Here is a 17,605-nt window from a genome sequence, read left to right as displayed (position 1 = left end):
GGCAGCTAATTCAGGCTCATACATGTTGCCTGTCACATGGCAGCGGTGGTTGTTGTTGGTGTGTGTAGTCGTGCGTCTGCTCCGCGAATCCTTTTCATCATAGATACTGACAATGTTTTTTTGTTGTGAGGAGAGGTAGCATGATGAGGCCACGTCTTTTATCACCATCCCAGCGAGCGTCTTTATTCTGCTTTTCCATTTCATTTTCTCTCTGTTCGTCTCATTCGGTGGAAGAGAGGAGAAAACAAACTTTCTCAAGTTCAATCATCACCAAGCAGCACCTCCGATTTTACACACATGTGCACTCGCATCCGTTTGCAAACAAACAGCCGTACACACAGTGTGGCGTGTTAAGAGGCAAACAAAGAACGCACCCCTGATTCCAAATCTATTTTCTTAAAACACAACAGGAATTGTCAAATTGCTGTCGCTAAACTTTTGCGAATTACCAAACTATGAATAATTTGTGCATAAATTAAGAGAAGGGATAATGAGAAATGCCACGCTTCTGTGATGAGAGGAAATGGAACGCAGCAGTGGCCAATCAACTCGCGAAGATTGGAAAGAGAATCAACAACCCCACCTGACATGAGAAACATGCAGGGATGAAAAACCTGACTGGAGAGTCAATAAGCTTTCATGGCTCTGGTGTTAAGACCAGCTGTAAATGAAGGGGCAGGGGCTTGTGTGTGGACGTGGGGAGATGGGCTGCTAGAGATAAGATGCGCTGGCTCCATCTCTCCTAGCTGGGGGGGATTCTGTTCCTCTGTTCTCTCCCGAGCTTTGAAGCTCTAATGCTTCTGATCTGTCATCTATCTCTTGCCTCCCATGCTGTCCAGTGTACCTCTGCTCATGAGCGCGGTGCTGCAGCCAACACGCAGAGGCAAAGAGTCTTTTGTAGCAGGCAGACTATTCTAATGTAGATCCATTAAAGAACTCGGTTCTGATGGAGCTGTTAGATATTACGTAGCTGGCTGCTGTGCAAGGCTCGTCATTTCGCCCAGATTGCCCCTGCCACACTCATCTACAGTGTGTGCATTTATTAAAGGGATAGTTCACCCAAAATTGAAATTTCACTCACTATCTACAGTACTCACCCTCATGTCGACTAAGGGCTGGGAGAAGTTTCAGAGTTATCCGTGGCTTCTCTGAGTTACTGGGGGTCTCGGCATAGCAGTGCATGTCCATATAACGGTTGCAAATGGATACCAACTGTCTTCGTAACAAAAAGACACACCAAAAAACATCCAAATACCTCCATGCTACTCGTATGTAATGTCCGTCTTGTATTGAAGCCCCAAAATTGTCCCGAAGTCTATTTTTCAAGCTTGTTTGTAGCGGAAGCTCCTCTTCCCAGTTCGTCCAAATTTGACGAACCGGGAAGAGGAGCTTCGAGAAGCTTCCGCTACAAAACAAGCTTGAAAAATAGACTTATTTAATTTTTTTCGGGACAATTTCTGATGTCGGGGCTTCAATACAAGACGGACATTACATACGAGCAGTATGGAGGTATTTGGATGTTTTTTGGTGAGTCTTTTTGTTACGAAGACAGTTGGTATCCATTTGCAACCGTTATATGGACATGTACTGCTACGCCGAGACCCCTGTAACTCAGAGAAACCACGGATAACTCTGAAACTTCTCCCAGCCCTTAGTCGACATGAGGGTGAGTAGATAATGAGTGAAATTTTCAATTTTGGGTGAACTATCCCTCTAACAACAGAAGGCAAATGTTTCACAGTGGAGTTTTCTTACGCAGTGCCTTTTTTTCCCCATTTACCACAGGGCTGGGCAAACACTGCCAAACATTTCTTCATGTACGTAGAAGGAACGGGGCCACAAGCAGGAAGCTGAGGGAGCGACGCTGCCGAGGGTTCAGGTTGTGTTGTGAGCCGGTGGTCAGTCGCCGTGGTTCTGGGATGCACTCGCTGGAGACACCCAGACGGTATCACAATAATCTCCTCTCTGCTCCCACGCTCTCTCCCTCCGTCTCCAAATCTCACCCCCCCACCCCCCCACCCCACCCAACAGCCCCGGGGTGTCTGCCTGGGAGGCACGTCAGCATGTATCTCCCTACAGTCTGTCTCTCTGCCACTGTGGCAAATCAATTCTTAATAAACCATCTGAAGGCTTCCTCTGCTATACCTTTCATTTCCCCTCCTCAAAGCTGCGGGGCAAATTAGCCTGCCAAGAGGATGAGAGGGAGCAAGCGGCAGAAGAAAGCAACGGAGAGAGGGGGATGAAAAAACGACCCAACACCTACAATTAAATTAACAAATCACTGTTCTTAATTAATCAGGGAATTACAAGCAGAACTGTGGGTTTGAGACGTGACTGACATGGCTAGCGCTCCCCGCATCTGCTTTTGTTAGCGCTGCTGGGGTGGGGAAGCAGAGAGAGGTAAAAGGAGGAGAGGAAAGGCAGATGAAAGCTTAATAAAAACTCTCCGCAGAGCTCCCTGAGCAGAATAGCGAGGCTGTTGCCCCTTCTCCTCCTCCTCCTCCTCCCCTCCTTTCTTTGGTTTCCTCTTCCTCCCACTCTCTTGTATCCTTGCCATTCCTCCCTTGCTTACTTCCTCTCTCCTCCCGCCCCAACAATCTCTATCCCTCGACTCCCCCAACCCCATTCCCTGCCCTTCTTCTCCCCCTCTACCTTTTTCTGGTTCTGAAACTATGTTTGCTAATGAGGTGTGGGATTGACAGCTGGATTACACCATCGCTTTGTAATCCTTTCATTTCTGTGTTTAGGATAATCACCCCCCCAGACCGCGGCCTCGCCTCATGTCTCTAGGGACAGTCGGCGATGTATGCGTATGCATGCCAGAGTGTGTGCGCATGTTTGTATGAAAGCGCATGCATGTGCGATACTCAATTTCTGTGCGACTATCCTTTCCAGAAAAGCCCAGTTCATAGCAGGGTAATAAAACATTCATTATCTCCACTGTACACTGAGGCCAACAACATGCCAATCACCATGCAAGACCCCCAGCACTCTGCTACATAGTTCATAAAGCACCGACTGGTAGAGAGTGAATCCAGCTTTGTGTCCACACAGGCCCGAGCTTAGAGCAGAGAAAGTAGTCCATCTGCCTGCTTGCCAACCTGTCTGCAGCCCCTCGTCCTTTTTTTTTTATTCCCCCTCAAAGATGAGCAAACAGTGTCTTCTCTTCTGAGTGTGGCTGCTCCTCCAGCCTTTCTCCTCCTCCTCCTCAGTCGCTCTCCTCCCTCCTCTTCTCCCTCCCTGCCTTCTTCCCCGCACTCCCTCACAGGAGCTTGTTCCCTCTGCGGCCACAGGATTCACTTTGTTTTTGATCATTCTCAGACTCAGAGCTAGACAACTTATCTGCTTCTCTACATTCTCCCAGGCCCAGAGGAAGAAAGCGGGGCCTTTTATTACCCTCGCTCTTTGCCTCTTCCTCTGATGTGCTGAAAAAGACAATAGACAGATAGGGGAAGGGAGAAGAAAGGGATTCTGACCAGTGTGCTTTTAAAAGCGTGTTGGTCCCAGGGCTTGAAATGGCTGGCTCACTAGCCTACATTTAGTCATGGAGTTTGACCAATAGTATTACAAGGCCGTTTTTAGCCTTACAGACAGAGAAATGCTGTACTGTCACATACCAATCTACAGCTTCCAGCTTCTGGCTCAGTGGCGTATATGTGTCGGGAATATGACAACTATTTATTAGTCAGCCAGCCTGTAATTTACAAGTATACTGTATAACCCTCATATCGAAATGGTTGTTATGAATCCTCATGTATGAATTCAGACTCTGAAGAATACACAACAAATTTCAAGGCTAAACAACAAATCATTCCTCATTCTTAGACTGTAAAAAAATCTGAATCTTCTTAAATCAAGTGTATAAAATACTTGACCTTTTGCGTAGGGGTCTTTATACAGCGCAATGCTACAGTATTGTTAAAAGAGCTATACGCTGCAGAGACCACTGCAGTGGGAATCCAAAACAGACTGTATTGTAACCCTAAATGCAAGTCATCAGTTCCCCACTTTTTAAGCAGCGCGCAAGTATTCATTGCTCAGCAGAGCACAACCGAGTAATTGAGTATGTGAGTATGTTATTAACAGACATTTTATTTCATTGAAAGAACTGCACAAGAGTTGCACACTGTAAATGTGACTTTTTTTGAACAGGGCCTGCACTCTGATGTCATGCCAACACATACCGACAAACAGATTCGACAGTTTTATAAAAATCTGCAGGAATAATCTTCGGATGTTTAAACCATCTCCGCCTCCTGCAAAGAGCAAAGTTTCCTCATTCCTTCTGGCTGCAAGCAGTTCCTCTGCTTTACTTACTCCGTGCATTGATTTTGGCAGCGAACCAGCATGCTCATTTTGCCATACTTCAACATCTGGAAATATATTGATGCCCAGATGGGTTCATGCTCTGACACATCCACACTCATACAGCCAGACCTTTTAATTCTTCACACTAATATATAAGGTTTTAAAGCATTGAATGATGGGTGAAACTGCATCAGAGATCATAAGAGCATAGCACACTCTGATTCTCTAAACAATTGCTCAATTCTTCTCGGCCATGACATTTAACAATTCTATAAACACAGTTGTGAATATACTACATGAAATAAACATGGGCAACAATTTTGATTATTGATTCTTTTCTCTTTTTTGAGCGAAGTACTCACTGGTTTAAGCTGATAAAGTGTGAGTGAGGACTTGCTGCTTCTATCTGTTTGATATCTTCATTGTTTACAGGATAAATTTAGTACCTGGTCATTTGAAGACCTTAATTTAGAGCCCCAATTCATGATGGGAATGTTTGCGGCACTTCAGGTATTCTTCTGTTAATGGGAAAATAACTGACAGATTCTTAGATGAAAATACATTTCCCCTGCTGTGAATGAAAAAAAAAAAAAAAAAAGCTGTGACTTTGAAGATTCCTACTTAATTTCCGCTGCAACCAAAACCTGCCAAAGTGTCCTCGAGCAACAATTGAAGATTCAACCTCAAAGAAAAAAGCAGAGCCTAAGCAGCCAGTTAACTCTGCCCCAAACCACCGCCTGATATAAGGATCCCCCCTTTGGGGAAATCAATCAGGTCTGTCAAAAAAAAGCCAACATCTATCTTGACATGGATCATCAGACACTGTTTGCAAAGACCAGGGGCTCCTCTGGAAGCCCCCTTTGTTAGCCCCTTATTAGCTTTTAGCCTTTTGAATAGTGTAGACCCAGACGCCATGGGACTCGTCATTGTCTTCTGATTAATTAACATTACTGGCACTCTGTTTGTCGACCCCCAACTCCTCTATCCTTTTCTCCCTCTGTCCCCTGTGTTCCTGCACGGCTTCCTTGTTCAGAGGCAATGATTCAACTGTGTGCTGAACTTAAGAACTTAATGGGGAACATTCACAGGGAGTTCAGGACACAATTAGTGATTACCAGACAGCCATGTCTTCTGAGGGCTTCCATCCTTCTTTTCATCCTCCCTTAACAAAGACGAGGGATCTTAAAGCAAAGGGAATAACATATGAGGCTGTAATGCTCATGGATTTGTCCTGCCCACATTCTCAGAAAGATCATATACTTCTGCTGCTTGATAAGAAGAGTGTGAGAAATGGACAGAAGTCTCTTTAATTAGCAATAATACAATAATGATCTGATCTCAGCTTGGGGAAACGAGGCAGAGTGAGGAGATAATGGATGGCTGAGTTAGAGGTGAGGACACGGAAAATGTTTCATACTTTTTGGTTATACTTGTATTTTTGTCATAACAATAGCTGAAAATGAGCTTTTACTCCACTTCTCTTTAATTATGTTTTGTTAAAAGAATGTGCAGTTACAGATTTTTAAGGAGGACGATTATCCAAACCGAGCTCATGTGTTTTTAATCTGTCCACTGCTTTAAAATCAAAAGTTAAAATTATGCGACAAAAGAGTCCTCAACTGCAAAACGATTTTACGCGTGTCTCTCCCACTGCCACCGCCTGCCTGTCTTAATCACAGCACGCTAATAAAATAAATAGTGATGCGGCCCTGATAGCTGAATCATCACTTTATTGGTTGCCTTCACAGTGGCTTCATTTTCTAACTGAATCAATTAGGCTGTAATTAAAATGCTGCCACAGACAAACAGAGTGGGCAGGAAGAGGACGCCACAGTGTTTGGGCCCCGGCCCAAGTTACACTGGAGTAGTGGGCGGTCTGGGAGGCAAAAGCTGGATCTCATTTGTCTTAGACTGCCACAATGGGTTTCTTTGCATACGCATGTGTGTATGTGTGTGTGTTTGAAACGTGCAGTAACAGAAGCAGCACCATGTACGATAATGTGCAATCCCCTTTAGGGTTCAGAGCCTTATCTTACACTTTCTTTTCTACCCTATCGAGAGGAAAGCGTCTCTTCTCCCTCCACCCCATCCTCTATTTCACCCTCACTCTCACAGTAGCCCAGCTGAAGGACATGGCCAGTGTGACTCTCGAGCAAAGAGAAAACAGCCTTGTAGGCTTATCGTTATCCTGCTGGTGTAATCCCTGTCCACCACAGCCAAGCAAAAGAACAGTCCAGGGCGTGCCTGGCATCACTCTGCTCCTCATGACAAACTATTTTACCAAAGACAGCAGGGACACCTCACTACAGCTGCTGTACAGCCTTAATCTCACACAAACCACACAACAAATCCTATGTAACCTCAGTCAGAAATGTGCATGTGTATCTGAGAGTGAGAAAATATCCAACACTTCACCTGAAATCACTGATCTGATGGATATGTTCCCATTTGTACAGATTTAACAAAACAAAACAAATAAAATACGTCTGGGAAAAATGAAACAAATAAATGATATCATGGACCAGAGACCGTGTAGTGATGGGATCACAGAAGCTGCAACACACCTCAACATGTGGACACTCTGAGTACTAGACTACACCCTTTTTTCCTTTTTTTTTTTAAAGCTCTGCCTTCATTTTGATCTCCGCTGTTTCAGCCAGTAAAGCAGGTCTTAGAAAGAGCAGCGGCACATCCACACAGAAAAGAAAGAGGAAGGAGAAGTGGCACAAACAGAGCTGCAAAAATGTCAGAAAACAATTAAGACAGCAGAGAAGCTCAAACGCCGTCATCCGCAAGACACAGACTTCAGACAAAATTGTGGAAGCACAGAGAGAAAACAAACAGATAAGAAAAACAACATCATCATCATCGCAAACTGAGAAATTGAGAATGGAGTCCATTGATCAAAATCAGTTCTGAAAGAGATTGAATGATTTAAGTAATAAAAAAGACAACATGGCTCCACAAAATGGAAACATTTGGGGAGATGATTTTGAAAAACGATACGAGAAAGTTTTATCCAATAATCTCAATCATGTACAAAAAAACACATTCATAAAAATTGACAATCAATCAACAGTCAAAAACAATCAGAACCCTGTTGATTATGAAATTACAATGAAGGAATGGAGCATAAAAACACAAAGTATCAGGGACAGAGGTGGTGAAACGAGACAGGACCTGCTTCAGTGCTTCAGGCTTGTTCTTCACTGCTTTCCTCATATCTGGAGCCAGTGGCTTCGACATAAGAGTCGAGATTAATTAGACCCTAACGATCACTGAGGCATTTGTGAGAGCATTAATCTGGGGTGGGGCTTTTCACAGGATTATCAGTGCCCAGATGCTGGACTTCCATATGTACACAATGCCCCGAGTAAAGGGCAAATTGGCATTTCACCAAAGCACCACACCACGGACCGCATTTACACCCATACACACTCTAATTAACCATTTTAACGCACGTAAACCCCCTCCAAAAAAAAAAAATCAGCATGTTTTATTGATTTTGAAAGGGCTTTTGAATCTACTTGGCAAAAGGAATTATAACATAAGATGATCCAAATCGGTGTAGGGGGTAAATTTTGTGACATAATTAAGTCAATTTATGTCAGTAATAAATGTGGAGTGAAAAATTGGCAACAGAAGTACAGAAGGGAGAGGTATCATTCAGAGCAAGAGCTCATCTCCCACTCTGTTAAACATCTACATTACTGGCCTATAGCAGCAGCACATTGGAAATCCCGCTCTGTGCTGCCCTGGTGCTGTCACCCACACAGCCAGGACTACAGCAGCACCTGGACCTCCTCAGGCAGAACTGACGCAGAACTGGGCCCTTTAAGAAATATAAAACATCTAAAATAATGATCCTCCAAGAGCAAAACCAGATTTCAGGACACTAAACTTTAATTCAAATGAGGAAATGCCTATCGACAATATGCCTCATATTATGATTACCTGGGGCTGAAAATCAGCACCTCAGGTAACTCTGGTTTGGCAGCGAGACAAAAAGAGTGATGAGCATTTTATGCCGTGAGAAGACAGTTTTACAAAATAGACTATCCAATTAGAATTTTGACTTAAATATTTGACTATGTAATCCAACCGGTGGCCCCAGCTGAGCCCCGAGGACACGCTGAGACTACAAATCCAAGAAATGAATCCTCAAAAGTCCGCTCTGTCAGGTGGTCCTGAGACTCATTGATCAAAGAACACCCATTGCTGTTCAGCCTCAGACCAGCGAGGCTTTCCAACCACTAATCAGATCAAATCAAATTATTACACCAACAAAAGATGCCTTATCTGGAACACTGGACAAATCAAACCGAAACTGAAAACAAACTTAATTGCTATCTGGCCCCAACAATGAATACAAATTGGCAGAGCATCACTTTACTGTCAGAGAATAAAAGCCAGAGACAGACCAGAGACAGATTCAGTGACCACTGAGCAACCACAGTATGGACCACACAAGACGTCCTGCCAACAGAGGAAAGAGGTGAGGCAGAGACAGAGCTGCACTTCCTCTTAACTCGTTACAAACAGAGATGCACCGATCCAGTTTTCTCCGATCCAATCCGATACCAATACCTGGGCTGAGCGTATCGGCCAATACCCAATACCGATCCGATACTACTGTTGAATGAATGAACCGTATACCTTGCCATGTGAGTGAAGGCATCAGGCTTGACATAAACATTTAGCCTTGTTAAAAAAGGTAACAAATTAACACAGATATAAATGTACTTAATATTATGTATTAACAAATAACAAAGTGTACATTAGCAGCAAAAAGAAATAAATAACAGTAGATCGCTGTAACTGTATTGCTGTGTATGTGCTTTGTTAATCCTGAACTTCACAGCATTAGATTACAATGGAAATCAACAGATTCTACATCTCTAGGACAAACAATTATATTGCTACTGTATGGCCTATTATACATACAGACAATATACAGAAACACACATCCATGTCCAACACATGCTCTCCATTTGCTTCTTTATGTATTTATTTATTCATTTTATTTAGTGAATTATATTCTTTCTCCTTTTCTCATAACATTATTGAATTGTATAATCATTGACCCTGGTAATATTGTTCACCTGACATTCATGCCAAAAATGCATACTGAAATTAACTGAATTGAAATAGAGAGAGAAAGTAAGAGAGAGAGAGAGAGAGAGAGAGAGCGAGTGCTCATAGTGTCCCCTTGTCATCTTGCAGCCTTCACAGCTCATACAGACCATCTGTGCCTTAAAGAGCCAGAGTCCAAGCAAAGTATTTAAACGGGTTTAATGTCTTCAGGAGGGCCATAACCTTGGTACTGTAGGACCCCAGAAGGCCCATCACACCGAAGCAGGAGGTCTCTTAATGTACCGAGCAGATGACAAGGATGCAGAGTTCACACACACACACACACACACACACTCTGCAGGGTAACTCATTCGGCAGGAAGTCACCCCCATTTTTTTTTTCTATCCACATTCCTCTACCCTCCCACCCCGTCTCCTTCGTCCCCTCCTCTCCAAACAAAAGGGAGAAGATGTCAAAAATCTCATTAAAAAATAATGGCCTCCACCTGCTTTCTTTCTTTTCTCATCCTCTCCCGCTCGCCTTTCTAATGACCAGCTTGGCAAAAACCTGGAGGATATCCACTATGCGCAGACCGCCGGACGACGACTATACCTCGGCGCACTCAGCACGTCCAAACCTCAACGCTCACACACCGAACACACAAAGGCACCTAAGTGTTACACAGCATGGGTTCCCAAGCCTAACAGTATTAATCAAAGGAACTCCTGCAGGTGGATCGCCCACCAACCCCCCCCCTCTGCTTAGCTCATAAACCACTCATGTCTGGACCTTAACAGGGAGAGAAACTCTGGACCATGTGGCTAAATCATGGATATGAGCCTCTATGGAGAATCCACACATGATTCTTTAAAACTATTGGACACATACATCGAGCCTGAGGTTACACGTAAAGTAAATACGTGTCAGCTGGCTATGTGTAACAGCTCCCATGGGTCAGATTAGCCTTTGGCCTGAAGAGCATAAACCAGCACCTCAGTATGTCTGCAGTGTCTTCTTCACTTCAGCAGACACCCAACAAATGTCAGCTTTGTGCGTTCCTGTAATTAATAACCATGAAAAAAGGATGTGTCTGCGCCTGTCTCCGTGACTGAATATCCACGCAAAAATTAGAAATAAACCATGTAATGGTTTAAACAGATGGTGGAGAGAGAAGGATTTGTGTTGTTATTCTGCATTATAACAGCGATTAGATTGTTATATAAGAAGGGGGGGGGGGGGGGGGGTTGCGGGGGACCAAACATGAATGTTTCAAAACAACAGCGCGAGAGAATCAAAGAAAGATAGGACTTCACAAAAGATTAGAATACAGTAAGATACCGTGATCCAAAACTAATAAAGACAGAAGGAAAACAATGAGGGTGATTTAGGCTGAAACAGAACGAGGAGAAAGGGGGGCTGTATTCCAACAATGTCTAATCTCCACGCGGACGCCTGTCTGCTATCAACCCAGATAACACTGCAGGCTGTGTGTCATGAGATTTGGGGCAAAAGGTAAACAGGAAATCAAAACAATCTAATTCTGTTTGAGGTTGAAGGGGAAGAGAAAACTGATGTATCGTCCATCCCTATAGAGGGAGTGGAAAGAAATGGCATCTTTTATTCAGGCTCCTGTGAGTCACTCCTTCGTAGCCGACTTCTGTCCCCCCCCCATCACCACCTCTGACAAACTGGAGAGTGTGTGTGTCAGCTCTGATTTTGTGGAGGAGAGAAGGTCATTTTCCCCCCATTATTCATGTTTTATTAAGACCAAATGCAAAAGGATCATGTAAGAGTTATTTGTGATACTGAGCCATTTCTTCATGAAAATAGTAACGTACATTAAACTGTGGGTGAAACTGACACCTACTGTATATCATCCTCTGTGCTTCAAGTTGCAAAATGATGTTCAGAATACAAAGCCTACAGCAAAATAACAGCCGGGCTATTGGATTTTGAAAAATCACCTAAAGCCTCACAGGAAAGCTCCACCAACTAAAGGCAGGAGAGACTCATCACCCGGGGGCCGCCTCCCGAATGCCCGCTGGTAGAGATTGTTGGAAATATTATCCTGGAGAAAATTATAGCTCCAGACAATTCATTTTATTCAGAATGCAAAGCTCTCTCATCCAGTTCTCCTGGTTGTCCTGAAAATGGGCAACAGCCAGAATATGCTATGAATGTGACAAAGCCAAGGTAGCACTGTAAAGAAAGAGAGAGAGACAGAGAGAAAGGATCTGGGTCAGAGTGGTGATGTATAGATTTTAATGCCGTCAACTGTGTGGTGAATCGGCTACAAACAACTGTGGTCATGTGTGTGTTTGCATGTGTTTGGATAAGGAGGTAGTTTGCATGTGTGTGTAAAGGCATAGAGAGAATGAGGAAGTGCTTACAGTGCATCGTAAATGTATTTGGGAGTACAATAGCAGTCTAGGGTCTGGCTGGCTGAGAGAGAGTTTAAGGAGAGATACAGTTACCTTAATACGGACAATCAGGCCGTTCATTGTGGCTGATGAGTTACTAGAGGGATCTAATTTTCAAAATGGAGCCAAGTATCAGAGGAGGTTCTAAAAACAAAGTGATGACTCTGCAGAGAAAATCTCCGTTTCCCTCCGAGAAGCTACAGCGAGGATGTCAGCATCCGCACGGCTCAGGTACTGACATGTCCAAAAAAAGCACATGCATCGCGATTTATCAAATCTGTCTTTCAATCTGTCTGACCGCTCTCTCTTTCTCTCTCTCTCTCTCTCTCTCTCTCTCTCTCTCTCTCTCTCTCTCTCACACACACACACACACATATACACACACAGACAAACAAAACCACAGTCACACATTCAGAAAGTAAGAGCTGCCCAAAACCACCAGTAACCCAAACAAAGTCCAAGGTCAGCAGAGTGGGCTCACTGAGCTGAAACCACCATCCCTGGCTTTCATTACCAGGAACAGAAACAGCGGAGGGATGCAGGGACACATGGGATGAGGTTACGTTTGCTGGCTCTGTTTATCTGTACGAGTCTGGCTGGGGCCCAACTCATGCTCTCTCGTCTGTGGGATACAAAACACTCCAAACATCATGACAGCATCTATCGCTGATCCAGATATCAAACCTTCAAATTATTTTTTGCAACCAACTGAGAAAACGTTTTCTCTTTTTTTTTTGGTTGTTGCTGTTTTTCTATCTTGTGCCTGAGTGCATGTTGGATGTGTGAGTTGGTCACTCAGTGTGCAACGATAACCAGGCCTGGCAGAGTTTGGCCTCTAATGGTGCCTTGAGAGTAAGTGGTAAGAAGAAGCTGTCATGGATCTAATGAAAACCAGGCGTAAAAGACACCCGGCGCCCTCAGCTCTGAATACATCACACACAATGTACATGTGTGAGCACACACACACATACACACAAACAAGACAAATGTGACCTCTCACCTCTGAAATCCATTATCTCCCCTCTTAGGCCCTCATTGTGTTTCTTTTTTTTGCAAATGTAAAACAGAACAAGTACTTTGCTACAGAAATCTGCAGAAAAAAACACTTTTCTGTCGTTATCAATATGCAATGTTGTGAGATATTCAAGTCAAACTGTAACATAATGAAAAGTCCTGCTCACATTCCAGAGTTTGAATATAAAAGCAGAGCCTACACTACACAGTGTGTTACAGCCATTAACTGTGGGGACTGAGTGGTAGGGACTTTCCAGATAAATAGACAGCGAATCAATTCAGTCAGCAGGAACGATGCAGTGTTTAGACTTTGTTCTTAATGTTAACCAATGAAAAACCTCAAGTTGGCTTAAAGAAAAAAACCTCACAATTGTTAGGAAATGATGTAAATGCAGAACAGCTCATTAAAGCGAGATTACTAAAAAAAAAAAACTTAAAGTTAAAACAAACAGGAGATGACTCACAATAAGGCTGAAAATGAAAATGACTAATGAATGCACAAGAGAAGAAAAGAGGAGTTTCATACATGTTTTGGAAAGATTTAGCCTTGGCTTTGTTCTCGGCTTTGGCTTTGTCGTCGTATCTGCTGCGGTCGTTTCAATAGCTGCGCTTGGCTTTTACATTTTCGGTGATTTGGTATTTCAGTAAGTGACTCAAAATGATAAAATGTGAAATGCAACACCCTCCCTCCTCCACGCTGACCTCCTGTCTAGACCCGGGCATCATGGCCGAGGTCCTAGTTCTGTCCCTTCCATTATTCCCCCGGTGGATAACATGAATATATATGTTTGTGTGTATGTGTATGTGTATGTGTATGTGAGTGGGTTCGTGCATCAGTGGGTGTCATTACTCCTGCCCCCATTTGACGGTTTTGGGTTAAACAATGTTATTATTAAAGCCTTTCCAGAGTCGCTTCCTGCCTCCCTCCAGTGACACCCTCACCAACTATAAATCAACTGCCTGAGCCCTGTAAGTCACATACGACGCCTGTGTGTGTGCGCCTGGCCGCTGCAGCTGTGCTCTCAGACACACATGACGATGACACTGCAGCTGTGAGTGTGTCACGGCTAAGATAAGTACTTTATTTTGGCAGGATCCCTTCAAACAAAACAGAGGAAACAAAAGATAAATGTTAAATAAAAGTGTGTGCCTGGAATGTGAATTAACTGCGAGTGTAAATACATTAAGCCTTGCATGTTTTATGAGGCTCTGTCTTTTTCATGATTTATGAAAAACTATCGTGGTTTATTTGGTCTGGTAACGCAGCAATGTTTTAACCTGACTTCTGGGTGGTTTATGTTAATAATGAAAAAAAAAAAAAACGAAATGTGCAGCACGATCACAGTGAGAAATCTATTGTTAGTGGTAAATTGAATTGTGAATACAGAAAACAACCCTGCCAGACCACTAAAGATTAGTTTATGTCTGAACGAAGACACAGAGACAATTTCATCTCCCTGAGACCAGCCCAGATAAATAATGTTCTCTGAAATAAATGGCTCCTGTGCAGCAGTGATGGCTCATTCTGTGATTGTTTGTGATTGTGTTGACACCCCCTGCTGGGCTGAGGACATCACTACCACACGCTGAAGAAACTCACTACCAGCAACAACGTCCCATATCCAATCCCACTTCCAGCCGGGCTACAATATATGAAACACTAAAATCGAGCCAACACTTCCTTCACTCTTATATCATCACTACAGCAAAGGGTAAACATTAATGTAGACACAAGAAAAAAACAACCCAAAAATATTATATCGCACCATATATCCTTAGACTAAAATATCTGTGTGCGCATGAGTCTGTGTGTACGCACACACTCAAGAGAGAGAGTCTAGACAGCTGTATCCCCGCCAGGTCTCTTACGACTAAGGAGAGTGAGAAATATATACTGTGCAGCTGCCTAAGACACAGTCGACCCACAAAAGAGCTATTGTGCGCCCACAGCAAAACAATACAGCTTAGCTGAGCTATGAGAAAAAAACCATTGGGATCAATAGAGAATTGCAATTAGCCCACATTGGCAGGAGCAGTGCCAGATTAGACACAGGATGTCGATTCCATTTCCTGCACTATCGGGCCCTCAAACTTGGTTGGCTCACTGTGTAATTGGAGCAACACACATAAAACTGGGTAAGACGTTGTAGTGTGAATGTGAGCGTATGTGAGATTAGAGTAATGAAGATAGTGAATAATGAAGAGGTTGAGCAATGTCAGAGAGAAAAAGTTAAGTCAGACAGCATGCACTCTATCCACGTACACACACCAGAATAAAAGTTTTCTTCTTCAGCTACTATTATAACAGCAGACCAGCTAACTTTACAGCAATGAGTCAGTTCTGATTGGTTTCACATCCTTTTTCCATATGTGCAAAGGCATCAATGTGAAAACTACATGACTTGACATTGAAGGAAAACGTCACCATATGCATTTCCTCTCTCCCCAGCCGGAGTGCAGGAGGGAGGGAGGGGGGGAGGGGAGGGGGGGCTCTTTCACTCACACTGTAAATCCTCTTTACAATACATGTAAAAGAAGTGACTGGCCAATTAAAGGTCTCACCTTTGAGTATGGCCTGGCCTCGCAGTACATCCCTTGAAATCAGCACAGAGTAGAAGCTCTGTGAGAAGCCAGGTCGGCAGGGACCTTTGGAAGCATGCTCCCCATTATTCCTCTGGAAGGGAGAGAATACAATGTAAGACATCGATAAACATGGATTCCATTGATTTCTCTCTTTTCCTTGGCCCCCCGAGGCTCGACGGAAAGTAGCATATAGCACAGCTGTTAGCAGGAATTTATTCAACAAGTTTATCAACTACAAGCCCCTGGGTAAAGCACATTGCTGATTTTAATACACACATGCACACACTTGCACAACGTCTGTGATAAAATGTGCTGTGTTACTTGAAATGAGAATTTGTTTTTTAAGGTTTTGTGCTCTGGGTTAAGTGAGGCACACAGACACACACACACACACACACACACACACACACAAAGGAAACTGCATGAATGCAGCAGAATTTTCTAGCTCCTGACTGTGGGTCTTAGCCGATCACAGGAGTCCAGAGAACTACAGAGGAACTATGCAGTAGATGTGTTGGTGTGTGTGTGAGTGCGTAAAATGCTCGCGCTTGCACACGAACACACACACACTGGTGCCAATGCAGACTCGGGTCTGAATGAAGAGGGGCTATAACGCACTAGTTCCTCTGGTCTTGAGGCTATTATAACACGGGGGTAAAATATCGTTGTGTCATTTGCCTACATTTCCATAGAGCGACGCTTCGGTCCCAGCAGCGGCACAGAAACATTTAGGAGGCGCTCGGTGCCGTAAGGAGCAGAACAGCCCACCGGCGCCGATTTCATTTAGCTCCCATTGATTAAATGACGAGGAAAAAAGGTTGAAAAGCACCATATAAGTTCAGAGTTTGACTTATTGAGGGCTTCTGGGTTTTGGTCGGGGAAGCCTCGTAAAGGAATGAGCCGCTGGAGTGAGCGGAATGACGGGATATAGTTTTGACAAAGAATAAAGGCATCACCCCTTGGCGAATAAATTGAGCAATATTTTTGAACTTGAGCAGGATGTGGCACCTCAGTGGTGAACCCGCAGCGACAGCAGTCAGCACAGAGGAGCCACAAGATGTTTAACTCTTACTTTTTTCCCCCTTCATTTTCCTCTCATTCAGTGAAATTCATTAGGGGGCCAATTAGCGTACTTGTCGGGAAATAAGGACCAGCGCTGCGCTGCTGCTGCTGCTGCGGCAGCACGCTGGACGCTGCGCTCCATGCGACTACATGACTTTGTTCAAGCTTCTGTGCTATCGCTTTGAAGCCCTGCACCTCCGAGACGCTGCGCCTCGCACTCTCACAACTCCTCTACACATTGCAAGCTGTGCTTAAAAAAATAAGAGAGAGAAATCTCACCCTGAATGTAGCAGAGAGAAGGACCGCTGTCAGGACCAGAGCGAAGTCAGTTCTCATCGTGGCGAGCAAAACGCGTCAGGGCTGCCTGGACGAGGAACCAGAGAGAGGGTCGACTCCCAAATCTTCTCCAATAATTGTGTAATCCCCCCTTTCTTGGTCAGACTGTCCGTTACGTCCCTCCGTGCGCTCCGTGAGTGTGCTGCAGCTCTGCCCCGAGTTTCCCCGGCTCTCTCATCTGCAGGTGAGCGCTCCGCTCAGCACCAAGGCGCAGCCAGCGTCACTCTCCAACCCCTCCTATCACCCGGTGCAGGAAAACTCCCCACACGCACTTAAAGAAATACTCGTTGGAGCTTTGGATCAAACTACCACAGCGCTGGCATCTCTCCCAGGAACCCGATATTTTAATCCGGCGACCAGCAGACTGTGTAGACGCAGGTTTATGTTTTCAGGTGGCACACAACTGAAAACCACGACTAAAGTCTAAATGGAAAAACACACTGACCATCAGCCATCAAACTTCCACCACTGCTTTACACGCATGTCGCCCCGACATTTGAGCTACTCTTTACTGGATTTACTTAATTCACTAAGTGCAGCACCTGAATTTAGTTTTAAATATCTTCAATATTTAGTTTTCTTAATATGGTGTCAAAATCAATTCATTTTAATCCTATCGATTCAGACCAGCAAACATGAGATGGAGTGATGTACTGGACTGTAAGACCTATCGCGTGCTCAGCAGGAACCATATGACCTGCAGGTGATCAACATACAGTAAATAAAAAGCCTGGGACCCCTGCTGTCTCCCCCCACCCCACCCCACCCCACTCCTCCTCCACATCCATCTTCATCACCCTGGAATCTAT

The 17,605-nt window shown here is 44.1% G+C and overlaps 1 protein-coding gene across 2 annotated transcripts in view; it reads right to left on the bottom strand.

Moving 5' to 3' along the window:
* The window catches only part of LOC310989137 (cadherin-4-like), a gene marked incomplete at its 3' end in the record, with an annotated part of 246,823 nt that extends 229,867 nt beyond the window's left edge, over positions 1–16,956 (bottom strand). The window contains exons 1-2 of one of the 2 annotated variants that reach the window (XM_083976052.1): positions 16,740–16,956; positions 15,342–15,489 (exon numbers count right to left, since the gene is read on the bottom strand). In XM_083976052.1, the coding sequence (XP_083832178.1) occupies positions 15,342–15,489; positions 16,740–16,796 (205 nt within the window). In that variant the 5' untranslated portion in view covers positions 16,797–16,956. The remainder of the gene's footprint in view (positions 1–15,341; positions 15,490–16,739) is intronic. The other variant, XM_083976053.1, reaches the window with a different exon arrangement.
* Positions 16,957–17,605: the final 649 nt, after the last annotated feature.

This window comes from Trachurus trachurus (assembly GCF_905171665.1).
Source record: "Trachurus trachurus genome assembly, chromosome: 7".
NCBI lineage: Eukaryota > Metazoa > Chordata > Actinopteri > Carangiformes > Carangidae > Trachurus > Trachurus trachurus.
Note: the sequence above shows the minus strand (reverse complement) of the source record. Positions and strands in the feature narration are given on the sequence as shown.